The sequence below is a fragment of the Equus asinus genome, chromosome 16 (genome assembly GCF_041296235.1).
Source record: "Equus asinus isolate D_3611 breed Donkey chromosome 16, EquAss-T2T_v2, whole genome shotgun sequence".
NCBI lineage: Eukaryota > Metazoa > Chordata > Mammalia > Perissodactyla > Equidae > Equus > Equus asinus.
In genome coordinates, this window is record NC_091805.1 from 8,310,030 (window position 1) to 8,331,038 (window position 21,009).

Sequence of the window (21,009 nt, forward strand, 5' to 3'; positions counted from 1 at the left end):
AAGTAGATCAGGAGTCCGTAGGTTATGAAGAAACTACTCATGCCTTACTTAACCACATGACGCAGCAATTAGAGACTAACAACACAGTTCCTGAATAAACGCACAAAAATTTAAGTTCAACAATTTAAGTCAGTGTTGGGAGCAAGTTAAAAATCAATCTTAAGTACTTATTTTAATGTCTAGAAAAATGATAAAAGTAATAGTAATAAAAAACAAGCAGCAGCAACCACTTGCTAAACACCGATTCCGTTTGTATGCTTTCACTCATTTAATTCTAAGAACAATCTTTCAAAATAAGTAGTCATATCCATCCTGGTTTATAGATGTGGAAACTGAGGCACAGAGAGGTAACGTGCCCAAGGTCTCACAGCTATCAAGTGGCAGTCACAATTTGAAGTCTCATGTTTAACCATTATACTATGCCTAACACAATAATTTGTTAACCTTCCTTGCATTCTACCAATTAAACATGAGTTTTCTGCTTATCAAAGCCTAAAGTTAGCTTTAGAGTTTCTTCAGCTAAAGACTCATGTTTATAATCTGTGGACTTACATCAAGAACAGTGAGCGCAGGCAGGAGTCGGAGGTCATCTGTAAGTGACTGAAGTTTATTGTTGGATATGATTAGTTTGGTCAAATCTGTCTGCTCCCACCATCGTTCAGCAGCACTGAATGACAGATTCTGATTAGCTTCCTCAGGGATATCCACATTTATTCTCCAGACACATTGAGGCACTATTTCCACCACCACCACACCAAAAACAAAATGAAAGAAAACAAGAAGTGAGATCCTAAGTGACATACTTTTATAATAGCTATTCAGTTTATCCACTGACAAGTAATTTCTGAAACATTTAAAAAAACACACTTTCAAGTAAGCCAAATAGCAATGAATTGCAACTGATTAGAGTGAAAGTTGATTTTATTCAAAAACAGAATATGTGATACGTATTTTACATATGAGATCTTACTTTTTTCTTCATTTAACTGTATTTACTATATACACACTCTGCACAACACATTGTGATAGAAACACAAGACAAAGAATGGAGGCTGCCATTATGCTAACAGAATAACACAGAAGGCATGGAAATCACATTTATCAGGTAATGTTATAACTTAGACAGAAGTACATACGAAGTCTGAAAAAGCACTGGTAATAGTAATAGTTAATAATAATAATAGCTAACACTTACAAATACCTGGCAATTTTCTAACATACTAACTCATTTAAACCTCACAATAACTCTATGAAGTATGCGCTATTACTATTCTTGTTTTATAGATGAGAAAAATGTGGCACAGAGAGAATATATAATTTACCAGAGTTAAACAGCTGGTAAGTAGCAGAGACGGGATTGAAACCCTAGCAAAGCTATGTCTTGCCTCTTGGTGAATATTTGGAAGGCAAATCTGACTCTAGTAGTTGCTATTTTACCTGACATACAATTTTGTTTCTTACTCCACCAGACAACATTGTGTTAATTTTATTGCAGCAAATACAACAATTCCTTTAACATAGCAAATAAGACTGTATAAGTTGAACAGGAAGAATGCAAGTTAATCACTATACAGCGTGAAGCTCCAGAAGATACCAACTTGCTGTAGTGTTGTAGCAAAACTATTTGAAACAGAGTCCTTCATTCCTTGATAAAAGTAGGACTACATATGGGTATGATTTTGAACTTTAAGCTAATGCTAATCAAGGCAACCATTAGTTATGCCCTGTAGTCACTATCATTTCAAAATGAGATTATTTCATTTCAAAATGAGATATCTCATTTCAAAATGAGATATAATATATTCGTATTAGAATAAATTATAAGATCCGTCTCCTACCCCTTCTCTCTGCTTAAGTAGTCTCCTTCTCTACACTTCTTTCAATGAATCTCCAGCAAATATTAATAATACAGAATGTGGATCCACCCATGTTTCTGTTTGTACATGGACGTTTATTTTTAAAGCAAAACAAAACAAAACAAAATTCACTCTTCCCAACTCTTCTGAGAGCAAAAGCACCATAAAATTTATCATTATCATTACTATTATTTTGATGTGTAGGTATGGATGGTTGGGTGGGAATGAGAAACACAGCAGCATTGGCATGTGTCAACTTACTGACACCAAGGAGACAGTAGAAATGGGGATGCTCCTATATTTGACTAAAAATCAATGTTACTCTTGAAGGGAAAAAAGTGCCAAATCCAATGTGCCATAACCTTTGCATCACCAACAAAAAGCTCAAGAATAAAACAAGGCAAGACAAAACAATACAAAATAAAAAAGGAAGCTACGTGATATGCACAATTCTACTCCTAAATAAAATATGTAGAGCACTTGTGCATATATTTTTTTCTAACACCTATACATAGATACATTAAGATGATTGTACTTGCAAAGTAATGTAATAACAAGTTCTTTTTTCTTGGGGGAGAAAGGTGCGGAGCACAAGAAATTTATACACAACACAATAAAAATACTTGTTACCCATCAAGTACACTAAACGAACATTAAAATTTTACTATTATCATTTCAGATATTTTTGTTAACAAAATTTGTCTTTGTGGGAACTACCAAGGCATGGATCCAACTGTTGATATTATACTGTTATTGAACATGTATCAATTTGCTTTTCCATAAACAGTGACTGCTTGTTCTTTACCCTATTAATTGTTTGCGAGGTATCCCAATATCTTCAAGAGCTTATAGCATCAAGATTCACGTCACTTTTCTTTCCCTCCCCCCAAACAAGAAGAACTATTAAAAGGTATAAATAGTCCTAATTATTGAGGAATTATTGTAGGGTCATCCTAAAAGTAGTTTACCAATTCATAAGATAGAAACCGTCACATAAAAATGAAAGTTAATAGGCATATAAACCTGAAACAAAGTTACTATGGAGTTAGATTTGCTTCATGAATTTTTAAAGTATTATGCAAAATGTCAAACACATACACAAATTTAAACAGTACGGTGAAATAGCACTCCATGTACCCATCACCCACTTTTAACAATTATCAACTCATGGCTAGTCTTGCTTCCTATATAATCCCATCTCACAATGATCTAAGCTATAATCTTAAGAAGGTAGAAAAAGAACAAATTAAACCCAAAGTAAACAGAAGTAAGGAAATAAAGAGTGGAAATCAATGAAATAAAAAACAAATAATAGATAAAAAGCAATAAAACCAATACCTGGTTCTTTGAAAGTGGGACTATCACTAGAGATCCTACAGATGTGAAAAGGATAAGGGAATATAAAGATTGACTTTATACCCATAAATTCAACAACTTAGATGAAATGGACAAATTCCCTGAAAGGGAAAAAAAAGCACAAGAGCGACTAAAAAACTGAGTAGCTTTACATCTATTAAAGAAATTAAATTTACTATTTAAAACACTAACACAAAGAAAATCCAGGTCCAGATGGCTTCACTGGTGAATTCTAGCAGACATTTAGAGCAGAAATGATACCAGTATTACACAGACTCTTTCAGAAAAGAGGAAAGAACAATTCCCAACTCCTTTTATAAAGCAAGCATTACCCCCTGATACCAAAATCAGATAAAGACATTAAAAGGGAAAAACTAAATCCGAAAAACTACAAACCAAAATTGCTAATGATTGTAGACCCCAAATTCCTGAACAAATTTAGCATCTACGTATAAAAAAGATAATACATCACAACCAAATGGGAGTTACATCAAGAATGCAAGTCTGGGGGCTGGCCCCGTGGCCGAGTGGTTAAGTTCGTGCGCTCCGCTGCAGGCGGCCCAGTGTTTCGTTAGTTCGAATCCTGGGCGCGGACATGGCACTGCTCATCACACCACGCTGAGGCAGCGTCCCACATGCCACAACGAGAAGAACCCACAATGAAGAATACACAACTATGTACCGGGGGGCTTTGGGGAGAAAAAGGAAAAAATAAAATCTTTAAAAAAAAAAAAAAAAAAAGAATGCAAGTCTGCTTTAACATTTGAAAATCAATCAATGCATTCTACTATAATAACAGAAAAAAAAGTGAAACACCACATGACTGTCAAGAAATGCAAAAAAAGCATCTGACAAAATTCAACAATCATTCAAGATAAAAACTCCCCCAAAACTAGGTATTGAAGGGAATTCCTTCAACCTGATAAATGGTAACTATGAAAAACCTACAGGTAACATCATACTTAATGGTGAAAGACTCAGTGCCTTCTCTCTAAAGTTGGGTACAAAGCAAGGATGCCCATTCTCACTGGTTCAATATTAGAGGTCCTGACCAGTGCAATAAGGCAGGAAAAAGAAATAAAAGGCATTCCGATTGAAAAGGAAGAAGTAAAACTGTCTCTATTAGCAGACAACATCTATGTAGAAAATCCTAAGGAATCACTAAAAAACTGATATGTAAAGAGTTTACAAAAGTCACAAAATTTAAGCTTAATATACAAAAATAAACTGTTTCTATGTTTTAGCAATCAATAACTGGAGATTTTTTTTAAATGCTTAAAGATTTACAAGACACAGCATCTAGAAACCATGAAATATTCAACGTCATATTTAACAAATATATGCATGACCTGTGGTATAAAAATACAAAATACTGCTGTGAAAACTTAAAGAAGGTCTAGATAAGTAGAGAAATAAATCACATTACAGCTCGAAGACTCAATATTATTAAGATGTCACTTTTCCCCTAAATGACTGACAGATTCAGTATAATCCTAATCAAAATCCAAGAAGGCTTTTCTGTAGAAATTAACAAGCTGATTCTAAAATGTATATTGAAATGCAAAAGAACTAAAATAGGTTATACAATTTTAAAATAGACCAAGAAAGTTGCAGAACTTAACAGTACATGAGTTCAAGTCTTACCATAAAGCTTATCAAGACAGTGTGGTATTAGCATAAGGACAGCCATACAGATCAACAGAAGAGTTCAGGAGCTAGCCTGGTGGCCCAGTGGTTAAGTTCGCACGTTCCGCTTCTCAGCGGCCCAGGATTCGCCAGTTTGGATCCCGGGTGTGGACATGGCATCACTTGGCAAAAGCCATGCTGTGGCAGGCATCCCACATATAAAGTAGAGGAAAATGGACATGGATGTTAGCTTAGGGCTGGTCTTCCTCAGCAAAAAGAGGAGGATTGGCAGTAGTTAGCTCAGGGCTAATCTTCCTCCAAAAAAAAGAAGAGTTCAGGAAAAATTCCAAGCAATAAAATATTGTCAATTGATTTGCAACAAAGGCAGAAAGATAATTTAATGAGAAAAGAATAGTCAGGCTGGCCCAGTGGCACAGTAGTTAAGTGCGCACGTTTCGCTTTGGTGGCCCAGGGTTCGCTGGTTTGGATTCCAGGTGCAGACATGGCACAGCTTGGCAAGCTATGTTGTGGTAGGCGTCCCACATATAAAGTAAAGGAAGATGGGCACAGATGTTAGCTCAGGGCCAGTCTTCCTCAGCAAAAAGAGGAGGATTGGCAGCAGATGTTAGCTAGGGGCTAATCTTCCTCAAAAAAAAAAAATAGTTTTTTCAACAAATGGTTCTGGAAATTGAGGGGCTAGCCCCGCGGCCGAGTGGTTAAGTTCATGCGCTCTGGTGGCCCAGGGTTTCACCAGTTCGAATCCTGGGCGCAGACATGGCGCCACTCGTCAAGCCACACTGAGGCGGCGTCCCACATGCCACAACTAGAAGGACCGACAACTAAAAACACACAACTATGAACCGGGGGGCTTTGGGAGAAAAAGGAAAAATAAAATCTGTAAAAAAAAAGATATCTTTCTAAAAGAAAAAAAAATGGTACTGGAAATTTATATGGATAAAAAAATGAACCTTAACCTTTACCTTGTGACACACTCTAAAATTAACTCCAAATAGATTATAGACTTAAATGTAAAAGATAAAACTATAAAAATTCTAAAAGAAAGAAGAGGAGAAAATCTTCACAGTCTCAGAATAGATAAAATTTCTTAGTACAGAAAAAGTACAAATTACAAAAGAAAAAAATTGAAAAATTTGACTTCATCAAAATTAAAAACTCATGTTTTTCTAGAGAAATCATTAAGAAAATAAGGCAAGCCTCAGACTGGGAGACTATATTAGATAGGTACCAGTATAGATAGACAACCTTAGAAGGACTTGTATCCCCAAAATATAAAAGGTTTTATAACTCAGTAAGACAAACAGCCCAATTAAAAAATAGAGAAAAAATCTGAACACTTGGCAAAAGATATACAGATGGTTAACGAGCAGTTGAAAAGACGTTCAACATCATTAGTCATCAAGGAAATGTAAATAAAACCATGAGGAGATACTACAACACAACCATAAGAAGGGCTAATGTTAAAAAGACTTGACAATACAAAGTGTTGGTAATGATGTGGAGCAATTGACTCTCACGTTACCAGTGACAAACAGTTTAGTGAACTCTTATAAAGTTACATACACACTTATTACTGTATGTCCAGCCATTTCACGCTCAGGTATGTAACTCAACAGAAATGATAACATATGTCTACACAAAGACTGTACTGGAAAGTTCAGACTGGCCAGTTACTTAACATCTCTGGTCCCAATTTCCTTGTTGATTTAGTAAGAGGGCCCCATTGTCACTTAAATGCTAAGACCTAACAAGAGTAGTTACAAAAATGCTTTTGCTAGGTGCAGGGTAATATTTTGATAACAGCTTATCTTACGAATGTTGTTCACTAAACTGTCTACCCAATTATGAGCAATTTAAAAGAAGAAACCAATAAATCAAGCACTATGTAAAGGATCAGGGAAAGCTCACTGATAAACTTTCCAATTTTCTCTACAGTAGTTTATTCATGGCCACCAATGGCCTCATTAAAGAAAGAATCCCATATTGACAAATCACAATATTGCGGTGCCACTTTCATACTATCTTTAAAGTTTAATAAGAAACAAAACATATACATATACACTCCAGAGTAAAATTACAAAGCTATATGGAAGGCATTAACTCAGTTGCAGCTTGAGGTTGATTCCGAGGGATATATTTTTGTTATGTTAGAATGCCTGCAGAGAGCTGTTCTCCCCTGAAGTCCGGGAGGATACTGCAAAAAAGAATGAAACAATGTTTAACATATGAAGAAGGAAACATTTTTACCAATCACTTTAAGAGAAAAGATTTTTGAATTTATTACTTTAACTTGAGAATACGTTCAGTTTTGTAGTGAAGAAAAGCTTCACTGAAACTCTGATTTCATTCTTCCTAGTCTGTATTTTTCCTGGGACAATATCTATGACAGATGCCATTCACTTGTTAGCAATACCAACTTTCCTCTCCTACTGAAAAAAACATATCAGAATGCGAGTGAACAAACATGACATTGATTTAGAGATAAGTTTAAATTTGTACTACTTTATTAAACAAACTTTAGCATTGGTAATAACTTGAGATACACATTTCAAGAGAGTGAGACACTATAGTTTAGAACTATTTTAACAGATCAAGAAAGAGGAATGGGATTTCCAATTAACTATCTGGTTCATTGTTTTATAATCCGAATAAGCAGACTTCCCTGGATTTCAGTATATTAAAAATTACATGTTCACCTCAAGATTCTGCCATTATGTATACATTAAAGCACTTTCCTCTTGCTCTCAGTTCTAAGAATTGTTTAAGAATTAGCTTGTTTTGATGATCTACTCACCTGGAGGCATAGTTTCTTTCTGGAATTATTTGCTATTAAAATCTAAATACTTTGGTTAATTCTTGTTAGCTGTTTAGAATATCACAGTAAATTCCATTAAGACAACAAGTAGTCAAAATACAGAGTCAAGCTAAACAGTAAAACAGAACATGGTGAATACAGATTTGAGCATGGTGATTTAAACCTTGGTAAATATATGGTTTATGTTACACTTTTTATCCTGTTATAACAAACCGTGCATACTGAATAACGTAAATTCTCATTACCCTAAAACAGATGGCACGACATCTCGAGGCCTAGGTGCCCTAGACTTATGGACTCAATTCCACAAATAGAAACTAGCCAAACTGCTCTCTTCAAGGCTTACACCCACATTTCCATTTCGGATAACATGGCTTCCAAACTAATTTAACGGGCGTATTTAATAAATTATCCACTTACCAATTTTCCTGTCAGTTCAACAGTGTGGTTTCCTTTAGAATTTACAGCATTCTTTTGTTCCAAACTCCGGCACCTTTTCTCCTTCATTCAGTTTTTGATGAATCACCCAAAAACATCCCTACACTACTGTTCTGCCAGTCATGCAACCACAAGGCAACAATCAATCCTCCTTTCAACTCCATCTTCATTTTATCTGGTCCAATGAAAAAGCTGCAATATCTATATTGAATCAAATGACGACATTTTCTCATGTTGCTGCTCATAAAAAGAGCTGCCACTTAAAATTTCCAGAATATTTCTAATATTCTTCTTTGAAGTTGGTTATTAAGTTATTTTGGTTGGGCATACCTTTCTAAGTAAGTTATAGAACTGACACTAACAATGGTGACTTTAAACTGCCAACAATATTTGGATGTTTAAGTAAATTATAGTGGTCATAAGATGGAATATTACAAAGCCATTAAAAATAATCAGATTTTTCAAGTGACAGTGAAAAATGTACAAATAGAAGTCTGACTCAGTACAATTCTAAAAATAAAAAACAGAAAAATTATGCATACATATTCACACAAAGAACTATAGAAGGGAAATCTACAAAATATCAATGGTGATTAACTCTGGATGGTTATTTTCACTTTCTGTACTTTCTATAGATTCTATTTTTTCTATAGTAGACATAAGGCTTTTATAAAGAAGAAAATAATAAATGTTATGTTCACAAAAGAACTATGGCCTATAAAAAGAAGGGGTATTGGGCCAGCCCTGAAGGCCTAGTGGCTAAAGTCCAGCGCAGTCCACTTCAGTGGCCCAGGTTCAGTTCCCAGGCAGGGAACCACACTACTTGTCTGTCAGTGGCCATGCTGTGGTGGCAGCTCACATTAAAAAAAAAAAAAAAGAGGAAGACTGGCAACAGATGTCAGCTTAGAGTGAACCTTCCCCAGCAAAATAATAATAAATAAATAAATAAATAAATAAGAAGAAGGGGCATCCAAAAACCCTCAAGAGTACCCAAATTTCAGTTACAGGTAAAAGTTATTCTGCACTAGTTAACAACCCTATCAAGTTAATAAAATCTCACTAATTTCATAAAAATATCACTGCTCTTAAGTGTTTCCATTAAGAAGAACTGACTTAAGGAGGCCACCATCTAAGAACAAGAATCAACAGAATTTTAACTGCTTTTTATTATATACATCAAAATTAAAGGCTAGGTTCTATTTCTCCAATGTAGAAATAATGGACATGACTGTACTTTACAAATACATTTATATGATTGTATAAATACGAAGGAGGGAAAGAAAGACACAGTATAATATAAAAAGGTATTATTTGTTTAACAGGTGCAATTCTTAATAAACAAATTTGAATAAAGCTTATGTTAAAATGCTTATGTGACTATGAATTGTTTGAAGTGTCATTTCGCTTCCTCAGTACCGAGCACAATATCTGGAAGAAACATAGACAGTAGGTGTATAACAAATGCTGCTTAAGTAAGTATCGGTAACTCCCCATAGCATACAAACACTCATATTCATCTCACACCTTTCATATAAAACATCTCTCACATATCAACAGTAATCTGAAAGAAGCCATGTTTGATAATACTTTTTGAATGTAATTCATAATTTTAGGTAATAATATTTGGGGATAATAATAAAGATAATGAGAGGACTTTTTTAAAAAATCAGTATAAAAGTATAACAATGTGTAGACCAGTACAAGAAACAAGTTAGTAAAAGTTTACCAGAAAAGAGAATGACAATCGTTTTCTGCAATTACCTTCATTATGTCAAAAAAACCCACAAACTTCTGTAGCTTTTATCTATACTTCATATAACACAGGTTTTTTTGTTGTTGTTGTTTTTGAGGCAGATTAGCCCTGAGCCGACATCTGTGCCCATCTTCCTCTACTTTGTATATGGGCTGCTGCCACAGCATGGCTTGACAAGTGGTGCATATGTCAGAGCCTGGGATCTAGGCCAGGGAACCTTGGGCTGCCAAAGCAGAGTGTGTGAACTTAGCCACTCCGCCACTGGGCTGGCCCCCATATAACAGAGATTTTAAGAACCATAACCAACAGGCCACTGGCTTACTTCTATGTGGCACTTACTCATTGAACCATCAGTTATTAAGCAGAGACATATGGCATAAAAAAGATGAATAAAGGATAAACGTGCTCAACAGTAAGAAAAGAAAGAACTCAATTAAAAAATGGGCAAAAGATCTGAACAGGCACCTCACCAAAGAAGATATACAGATGGCAAAGGAGCATATAAAAAGATGTTCCACATCATATGTCATTAGGGAACAGCAAATTAAAACAACAATGCAATACTACTACATACCTATTAGAAGGGCTAAACTCCAAAAACCTGATAATATCAAATGGTGGCAAGGATGTGGAACAAGGGGAACTTTCATTGCAGGTGGGAATGCAAAATGGTACATCCACCTTGGAAGACAGTCTAGCAACTTCCTACAAAGCTAAGCATAGTCCCACCATGTGATCCAGCAATGGTGCTCCTAGATTTATACACAAATAAGTTGAAAACGTACATCCACACAAAAACCTGAACACAAATAGCAGCTTTATTCATAATAGCCAAAGACTGGAAGTAACCAAGATGTCCTTCAAAAAGTGAATGCATAAACAAAATGGTACATCCATACCATAGAATATTATTCAGTGATAAAAAGAAATTAGCTATCAAGCCACAAAAAGACACGGAGGAACCTTAAATGCATATGGCTTAGTGGAAAAAGCCAGTTTGGAAAAGCTACATACTATATGATTCCAATTATATGACTTTGGAAAAGGCAAAACCACAGAAAGAGGAAAAAGATCAGTGGCTGCCAGGGCTTCAGGGGAAGCAGGCTAAGGAATGAATAGGTAGAGCTCCGGGGATTTTTAGGGCAGTGAAACTATTCTATATGAGACTGTAATGGTGACTACATGACACTACGCATTTGTCAATACTCATAGAACTGTACAACACTAAGAGTGAATAGTAATGTACACTATGGACTTTAATTAATAATAATGTATCAATATTGTTTCATCACTTCTAACAAATGTACTATATTAATGCAACATGTTAATAAAAGGGGAAACTATAGGCTGGGGAAAGGGTGTATATGGCAGCTCTCTGTACTATCTGTTCTATTTCCTGGAAAGCTAAAACTGTTCTAAAAAGACTTAATGTATGGTTCTTTGGAGAAAAGATGTTTTTTGGTATTGTTGTTATTGGTAAAGTATTGGATTCTGAAAAGAGATGGGAGCCCTCATTGTAGGTACTTAGGGGCAAGATTTCAAAAGTCTTTTGTATGTTGTACTAAAAACTTTATACTGAATCTTGCAGGCTATGGGAGTCATTAAATGTTATGAATGACATAATGGATCTGTGTTTTGGAAAGATAACTCTTGGTAATGACACTGATTTAGAGGGTGGGATTTAAAACAAGAAATCCAGGAAACCACTTAGGAGGCTACTGCAATGATAACAGCCATAGCCAATTTTTACTATGTATTTTTCATGTGCCAGGCACTTAACGTGTATTATCTCATTTAAACCTTAGTAAGTCCTATTATTACTACCACATTATAGATGAGAAGGCACAGTGAGATTAAGCATCTCAAATTACATGAGCAAAGATATGGAGATAAGGAGCATGGCCCCAGAAGGGACTATAAATAGTTGAGAATTACAGCGGTTTGGGTGTCAAAGGTTAAGTGACAAGAGATGAAATTGAAGGCTACAGCTAGACAGAGAAATACTTTCTATGTTACAAAGATTCCTTTCTGATACATAAGCTACACATACCATGTGCCTCTTCCATTTATGTCTTTTCTCTCCTATGAAATACTGTATTCACACATTCAACATCATTTATTGAGTACCTCGTATGTGCCAGGTATTGTGTCACACTCTGTTTATACAATAACAACCTAAACAGCCCAGATCCATATCATCATGGAGCTAAGAGTCAAAATTCATTTGCTCTCCAAAACTTCAACAGACTAAATCATCTGGGTCCAATCAATAAGTACAGTCCAAAACATCACTTAGTATTTAGGAATATTCATTCATTTACGTATTCCTCCCACAAATGTTTAACAAGAATCTACTATGTACCAAGCACTATTTTGGGTGCTAGGGACACAACAATGAACAAAACAAAGCTCCTTGACCTCATGAGGACAGAGAAGACAAAAAACAAACAAATACATAATATAAATTCTCATAGTGACGGATGCTATTAAAAAATTAAACAGGCAAGAGAACAGTGTTAACAATGGTATTTAGATAAGGTAGTTAGTAAGGGGCCTCTCTGAGGTGTGACCTCTGAGCAGAGTCTGTTCCAGGCTTTGGGACAAGTAAGTGTCTACGCACATCTGTAGTTTTAAAATATCTACGTTCCTGTGGATTAAAAGTGTTTGCAAGTAGAGCAGAGATTTTATGTCATGTATCCTTTCACTCATTCAAGCAAGTGTTCCTTTGCTTGGTCTAATCTGTTTGTGGCACAATAAAAAAGCAATAAGGAGAAGGAAAATGGAAGGTTTAACCCCAGATAGCCAAAAACCTGAATATAAGTAGAGGAAAACATTACAGGAGGAATGCTATATTCTCTCCCCCCACTTTCTACTCCCTCCTTTACAGGGCAGACAATCAGAAGAGCATCTGGCTATGATTCATTCATGGCGTCCAGATTGGTGCTTGTTGATCTTTACTAGGTTTTTCAGGATGGCCCCAAATTCACTTTGTATTGCATCTATCTTGATCCTCAATTTAGGAAATACGGTGATTATTCTTTTTTATTTAGGCCTCTGCCCAGTTGCATCCAGAAGAGTGTTGGCAGGCAAGAGTGGCATTCACTCTAAGTTCACAAAGGAACAGATCAATCCACAGTGTTAGCCCTAAGAGATCAAACTAAGAAGAGGAAGATGAGGGCTAAAGAAACAAAGTTCTTGCCCATCACGTGATAACTAATTTAGTCACACATTACGTTGTTTAACCCACATGATGTGGGAATCCCAGACAGCGCCCCGTTTCAATTTTGGCCATATTCCAAGCAGGGTCCCTTCGCCAGAGATTCCTGGAGTGAAAGCAGGATCTGAACCGGGCTAAGCGAGCCACTGGCAGTGTGACGACTGCCTGAACAGGAGCGCGAGAATCCCGGCTGGGAGCCCGGGGCAAAGGGGCCAAAGTCCGGCCAGAGGAAAGGGAGGCTGCTTTGTGACAGGACACTCAATCGGGCCGATCCTGGGCATCTTACCTTCGCTGAGGTTCCGCCCGGACAAGTTTAACTGGCCACTTTTCCTCGCCGCCTTTAACAGCCCCTGGGGAACCGAGGCACCGCAGTCTCTCCTCTCAGCTCTGAAACCCGTTCGGGAATCCCGGTCCGCCACTCCCTTCAAGCGCGACATGTTCAAACGCCAGGGCCCAGCAGCAGCGCCCCGCCCGTGACGCGTAAAGGCGGCGCCGCCGTGCGGCCCCGCCCCCGCCGTGAGCGCGCGCTCCGTGCGCTGGGCTCGTGGCTTGGCGCCGGGCCTTCGCTCCTGCCGGCGCGGCCCCGATGTCGTCAGCGTCAGCGCCCGCGGCTGGAGGACGGAGGAGTCCTTCCCGTTGCCGGTGCCGGCCTTCTGTCTTGGAATTACTTCGCTCAAGTAAGTGCGTTTAACGGGCCGCAGAGGGGCTCTAGGGTTATCGTTTGCGCTCTTCCTGCGACTCCCACCTTGTCCTCCGAGCTCCCGCCGTGGCGACGGTGCGGGAAAGGCTAACCTTCTCTGCTCCCCTCTCCGGGCCGGAACGTGGGCCTTGACCAAAACTTGAGACCTGGGCGCGGTCTGCAGGCTCGCTGGACCCCAGCCTGTGCTGTCGCTTGTGGTGGTGGCGCCAGACCTCCGTTCGGCGTAGAAAATACAACAGATTTCTGTTCTTCGGGCCTGTACTCCGGCTCGTAGACTGAGTGCACCTTGCCTGTTGTGGGATCGAGTTTATAGCCCAGCCTGGGAGGTGGTGTGAAATGGAAGGGTTGACAAGAGAGAAGAAGGAAAAAAAAAATGGCTTAATAATAAATGTTCTCTCTACCGGACGGTGTAGCGAGCCAAGTGCAGGCGCAAGCTTTGGTGTAGCGGAAACAGCTTGGACTTCGGAGTCCTAGTGGTGTGAGTTCGAATCCCGGCTGCCTCTGTATCTTACAAGCCGGATGACTTTAGGCAGTTTACCTAACCGTTTTTAAAGCTCACTCCTTTTTCGTTAATTTAGGGATAATAATACCTATCTCATTCGACTTTTTAAATAAGTGAAGATAAAGGTGTAAAGATTGAGCGCTTGGTGAGGAAAGGAACTCCAGGTCAGAAAAGAAAATGAGAATTTTGTTCAGTAACTCGGTTTTCCTCAAAAGTTAGTTTCGGTCTGAAATGTACGGCTTTCTTGATTCATTCAACAAACATTTAGGAACTCAGCATCTTTAGGCCTGTCTTGGGTGCTAGAGTTTTCTTTTGCCTGAAGTGATTTTGTTTTAAAAGCATGTGCCTGGAAGTATCCTCCTCACTCCGCCTCAGCTCGGCTGGGGAATCGGTAAGATGTTTGCAAGATAGGATGATGGTCCCCTGACAGATTCTGCATCACACACAGTTTAGCCTGAGTTCAGGTTCTTGCTACCTGAATAATTCGGTTTTTAACCCCCTCTTGCTTTTTTCCTTCTTCTGTAGAGTCCTGTACACTGAAAGGGAACAGCAGAAAAGTAACAATAGTTATACTACCAAGCAAGAAAAGAGTTTTAAAGCAAGGACTATAGTAGTTTTTGCAGTTTTGCACTAATGAACCCCCACCCCCGTATGTCTTGACAATGATGATTGTAATTACCTTATTGAACCCTCACTAAGTGCCAGGCTGAGTACTAATAATACCTTTTTTGCTATCTCTTATTTAGCACAATGACCAATTTTGCAGATGAAGAAATTGTGGCTAAAAGGGAGTAAGAAACTTGCCAAAGGTCACAAGTTTTCTATAAGTGGTATGACCAGGAATTTGAACCACGTCTCTCTTAAAAACCTTTCTCGTTAATCGTTATGATTGCCTAGTGGCTTTTATCCTGGAACCATTTTAAGGGACACTTCAATTATGTTTTAAGAGAAAGGTGTTTATTAGAGAAAACCCTTTTTGTCTTTTGTAGCATATGACAGCCTGCCTTTGGAGGATGAATTGCTCAAGTAGAAAATTTTATAATAGCCACCCCTCCTCCACAATAGATTCTTGTTTAGTTCAACATTTTTTAAAATAACAGCCAGGTGTAATTTTTTCACTTATTGTGCTTCTACCTGAAGTTAAATATTTCATTGTTGACATTTAATTATAGTATTATGTTGAAACGTTTCATTTTGTGTAAGAAAAGTAAATCTGAAAAATCCAAGCGACCATATATACTTGAGGTAAACTTTAATAGATATAAACTGACATATGTAAAGGTCTTACTAGTATATACCTGTAATACACTGTGTATTGTACTTATGTGGCAAGTGCAGATTGAGCAAGTGAGGGTGAAAATTTTTATCTCATGCAATCGGGAAAATTACGTGTTTTATCTCACATTGGTAGAAACTGAAAGCTTATCAACTTGTGCTTCTTTATTAGAGAGTGTAGTTATATATAGTTATATTTGTGGGAATTAGCGCTTTATATCAATTGCATTACTTAGGAAGAATGCATTACAAACAAAAAACCCAACCCTTTTTCAACATGAGCATTTAAATGAAAGTATTTCCTTGTTTGAAAAAAAAAAAAGGGTTACTGAAATAATATGAAATGGACATCTCCTGTGTAGGGCCTAGAGACTACTGCATAGCTTTTTGTAACAGAATTTGTCTAGCTACAATTTATTATATTGATTTTATTAAAGTAATGGGGGTGTTTCAGTCTTCTAGCTTCTTTGCTAAATGAAAAAAGAAAGTGAAGAAACCAAAAATATGTTGAGCCTAAGAATTATATTGGCCAAAGAATGCTCATCTCTTTCATAATGGAAAGTAAGACTATTATCAAAGTAAGATAGTGGCTTGTCTCTACCATTAAAATTTAATAAGACGTTTTCAGACATGGCTGTAGTACTCTTATGAACATTGCTACGTTAGGTTTTTTCAGAGCTGAAAGGTCCAGTTGATAAGATGGATTTATTGAGGCAAACTGAGAAATTATAGTAAAGGAAAATGCATTAATTTGTGCAAATTTTTCAAGCATATTTGTTTAAAAAATGTTATCAAATAAGAGCAAAGTGAATTTGCTTCTTAGACATTCCTAGGAAGTTTCTTTTTGTGTAAACTATCAGATTTAGATTTAGCCTATTTTGAATCAGTATTATGTTTATCTTTCAGAATATTGCCTTACCTGTGAGAACTGCTATTTTATGCTGAAGTTACTTATTGAGAGAACCTTTTACTTTTTAACGCTCATTGATTGGAGTTGTTGGACCTAACATATATTGCTTATTAAATGTTTTTTGAGTTGAATTTTTTAATATTCTCATACACTTATTACTCAAGTAAGGTTTTCTTTCTAGATTTGTCCCTTAAGGTGCTATAAGTTATCAAAATTGAGGGCAAAATTCTATAGGACAAAGGCTCTTCATGTTTTAAATATTCAACTTTAAAAGTGTTTGTTACACGTGTCTTTTAGTTTCCTTTAAAAATTTCAATTTGCAGTTTCACATTTTCCATTCAGGCCTATGTTGACCAACTTTGAACGCAGTCAGTAGAAAACATTCTATATTATTTCTTTGAAGGCAGTACATATTTTGCATTTTTATTCATAGTTTCAAATGTGACTTTGAATTGCATTTTGTTGTTATTAGAATTGTGTGTGGTGAGTTTTTCAGATGGAGAGGGTGCATTTTATTTTAGATTATTCAATTGTGTATTCTTTGCATGTTCCCTGTGCTTCTCTTTCTTGCTTTTGAATCATGAAGCAATGAGCTTGCTCTAGGAAATTTAATATTTGATTCAAATATCGAGTCTTTTCTTTCTTTCTACCTTCAATACAAAAGAATTTTAGTCCACCAGCTTTAGGAAAATATCATTTTCATTTTCCTCTTATCAAAAGGTTTTACATGCTAGTGTTTTTCGTATGAAGAAAAGTGGAGGAACTAATTAGAAAAAATTTTTTTTGATTCTGATCACTTTTAGTTTTATTTTTTATTTTCTTTCTGTTGAAAAAAAGGAATTTGAAGTGGGGGTGGTTGTAAAGCAGTCTTGCTCATGTCATTAAATAAAAAGCATCATGATATTGTTTATTTGTTTTTCTAAAATCAGCTGAAAATGTTTCCCATTCTGACTCCTAACCTTTAACAGCTCTTTTCTCAATCTTTTTTCAAGATTAATGTGTTCTGTGACTTAAAGTCTTTATTTTAATATTAATTGTAAAGGTTTTATGAATTTTCTCTAAAGTAGTAAAGTGATACAGAGATAAAATTGGGGCACCAAACTCTAGAATGTACCTCATAATATTATTGTCTTTAATTGTGTTCACACATACAAAACCACTGCTGAATAAATCTGTTTAAAGTAAGTTTTAATCAAAATCTACTATTTTAAAATCTGACGTTTTATCATACCCTGCCAACAGTTTTGCTCTATTGGATTCGGATGCAACTTTATTTGCTCAGTACTTCAAAAAGAGAGAGACATTGGGGCTGGCCAGGTGGTGCAGCGGTTAAGTTCACAGGTTCCGCTTCAGCAACCCTGGGCTCACCGGTTCGGATCCTGGCTGTGGACATACACCCTGCTTGTCTAAGCCATGCCTTGGTAGATGTCCCGCATATAAAGTAGAGGAAGATGGGCTTGGATGTTAGCTCAGGGCCAGTTTTCATCAGCAAAAAGGAGGAGGATTGGCAGCAGATGTTAGCTCAGGGCTAATCTTCCTCAAAACAAAAAGAGAGGCAGTAAATGATTGTACATGGCAAATATTGCTCTATGTGAGCAAAGCTTCCCAACAGTTTTAATAAGACGTGATATGGTCCCTGAGAGTTTATTTTTAGTGTCAACTTAAGTTGATAAGGGGGAAAAATATGAATAATTTGCTAGTTTGGTGACAATCACAATCAATAGATTTTTATTAAAAAATTTGATACTCAAATTTCAAGATGGAATATTTATACTCACAATTGCAATTAAGATAAAAGCTAATTTAACTTGCAGAATACTTTCAAGACTGTCCACAATTTTTTCTACATCATTTTTTTTTCCATCCTTTAAAATATCATGGACACATACACTTAAATAATTTGAAAGATACTGTCGTTGGAGTGTTGAAACACTAGTGAACATTCAAATACTTGATCCCTGCAATGCAAATCTGTGAACCCAGCTTTGCTCTTCATCTTTCTAGGGATAGATGTTTTGCACTCATCACTAAATTTATCTTCCATTAATACAACTTTGATTATTTTCCATTTTAGAAATGCTGACCTTTTTGCTTTTCTTTTAACTCCTCATTTCCTAGAAAGTTACCTTTCCACCTCTCTTCCCTCCTTCAAAATAATTATTTGATTCGTGTCTCCACATGCTTTAGACTTCAATGTGAGCTAATTGTGGCTTGAAACTAACTGCAGTTCATGGTTTCAAGCACCTGGGGTGGCAGTTGTGGGGGGAAAAGCTTGTGTCAGGGATTCAGATTGTTTTGTGTACTTAGTAATATTTCTCTTTGTTTTTCTGTCTTTAGTCATTTGAGAGTCTGTTGCTCTGACCCATGTCGCAGTACTGTTGATTTGAGATTAATTGAACATAAGTGCTGTTGTGTCTTTTGAAAATAAGAATAATACTCTTGCTCTAAAACTGTACACAAGTAACTGAAGCCTTCCTAGAAAGAATTTTCTGTGAAACATTTGTGTTTTATCAAAAAGGGAATGTTTTGTTTAGCTGTCACCTATCTATTCATGCTATTGGTAAAGTACTGCTTTAGGATCAAAATGAATATGAAAATCTGAAATCTGTTGGTGTCATGTTTCTGTGCAGCAGCCTCAAAGGAGAAAGGGCATCTAATAATAGTATATTTCACATGTTTACTACCACTTAACAGTTTACAAAGCGGTTTCACATTTGACAGTAATACTCTACGATAAGACAGAAGTATTGTTATTATTCATCCATTGGAAAGATGAGGAAGTTGAACACAGACTTTCCTATAATGGTATATACTGTTTATTGAGTGCATTGAGCGCCTGTGTGCTGGGCTCTGTGCTAGGTGCTTCATATGCATAATATTTCTAATCTTAAAAACGTTTATGTCATTATCCCCATTTTTCACAGGTAATTGAGACTCATGTGGCTAATTATAGGAAGCACCTATTATAGTAGTTGAGAGCATGCATGGGGAGTGGACTGGGGACTTCTACTTTTTCTGCTCATATAGTTTGGATATTTAACATTATATATTTATTACTTTATAATAATTTTTTTTAATATGCCACAAACAAACCTATGTTAGAATGTAGGATCTTAAATAAGAAACTCTTCTCAATATGTAAAGTAACTCTTCTGATTCCTATCTTTCGTGTGAATGATGAAATAGATTCAGTCCAAGGTACCAGCCTAAAATAAAGTGATGGTGTAAAATGGAACCCAGTTGAGGTAACCATTCATTTTTCAAGATGAAAGATTTTTAACTTGTAGAGTAGGGATAATAATGGTAGTTAATATTTATCTTTTCTAAGCGTTTGCATTAATATTCTCACAACAACCCGGTGAGTGGGCATTACTGTTATCCCCATTTTTCAGATGAGGAAATTGAAGCACAAAGTAATAATCCAGTGGTCACAGTTATCTTAACTGGTGCTCAAGCCCCTTCGTGTCCCAGCTCTATGCCTGCATTCTTAATCACTGTAGCACCTTTTAAGTATTGTGAGGATTAAAAGTCATTTTAAAAGCATTCGGTTAATCTCGATCCTCTTATCACTGAGTTGAGTACACTTTCGTTTTTGCCAGTTTTATAAGACTCTTTGGAAAGAGAAAGTTTCATGAAAAGAAAGTTAATTTTACAGTGTAGCCAAAAAAAGGAGCCCAAATGGTGCAAATGTCTAATGCCTCGATTGGGGAAAACTATTTAATATTAAAATGCTTGAGACTTTTTACTTAAAGATACATATAACTCTACTGGATTTATTTTGCACTTTTTTTTTTTTTAAGATTATGAAGCATCCCCTCAAGTGGCCTTTCTCAATTGAGATTCTAAAAGAATCTTATATAACATAGAGGATAGTATTGAGTAATTAGTACCTGGAGCTTCCCCATCCAAATATTTTTGTTGACTCCCTTCAATCCAAAAAGCCAAACAAATCTCTACAAATAAATTGACTGTGATTTTCCAAGCGACTCATATACACTCTAGCCGAGAATACTGTGCCTATGGATATAGGCAACAATGTCTTAATGCTCAGACTACTAACTTTTCCCTCTATCATAATCATAAAAACAAAGCTTTGAAAAATGGGCACATACAAATTTTTGCCTACAATTTCAAGATGTTCATAGACCTTGTGCTGTCAATTTTAAAATGTAGATATAGAATCCTGGCTATTGATAGACAGTATAAATTGAACAATATGAAACAAGTATTTGGAAATAAACTTTACTTTTTTTCTATCCTGGTGTGTGTCCATCCATCCATCTGTCCATCAGTCCCCTAATGCTAACTTTCCCTTTCATTTAGATGGAACAGGGGAAAGGAGAGTGGGATTTACCATTTTGATTTTAAAACAGATATTAATATTTATAGACTTATTTATAGAATTAGAAATTGACTAGAAGTACAATTATCTAATTTGTAGAATTGGAAATACAAATTAAAATAGATCTGCAGATAAGTTTTTTAAAAGTTGCAGATTTGTAAGCAAGAAATTTATTTGCTAGATTTTTCTTGTTGCTTTCTA

The 21,009-nt window shown here is 36.4% G+C and overlaps 2 protein-coding genes across 8 annotated transcripts in view; one reads left to right on the forward strand and one right to left on the reverse strand.

Moving 5' to 3' along the window:
* The window catches only part of LRRC40 (leucine rich repeat containing 40), a 60,664-nt gene extending 47,060 nt beyond the window's left edge, over positions 1-13,604 (reverse strand). For 3 of the 4 annotated variants that reach the window (XM_070486580.1, XM_044749562.2, XM_070486579.1), the window contains exons 1-2: positions 13,366-13,592; positions 553-734 (exon numbers count right to left, since the gene is read on the reverse strand). In XM_070486580.1, the coding sequence (XP_070342681.1) occupies positions 553-734; positions 13,366-13,516 (333 nt within the window). In that variant the 5' untranslated portion in view covers positions 13,517-13,592. Of the gene's footprint in view, positions 1-552; positions 735-13,365 lie in introns of all 4 variants that reach the window. The other variant, XM_014867257.3, reaches the window with a different exon arrangement.
* The window catches only part of SRSF11 (serine and arginine rich splicing factor 11), a 43,894-nt gene continuing 36,477 nt past the window's right edge, over positions 13,593-21,009 (forward strand). For 2 of the 4 annotated variants that reach the window (XM_014867261.3, XM_070486584.1), the window contains exon 1: positions 13,593-13,756. The gene's annotated coding sequence lies outside the window, so the exon portion shown is untranslated. The remainder of the gene's footprint in view (positions 13,757-21,009) is intronic. The other 2 variants (XM_014867270.3, XM_014867262.3) reach the window with 2 other exon arrangements.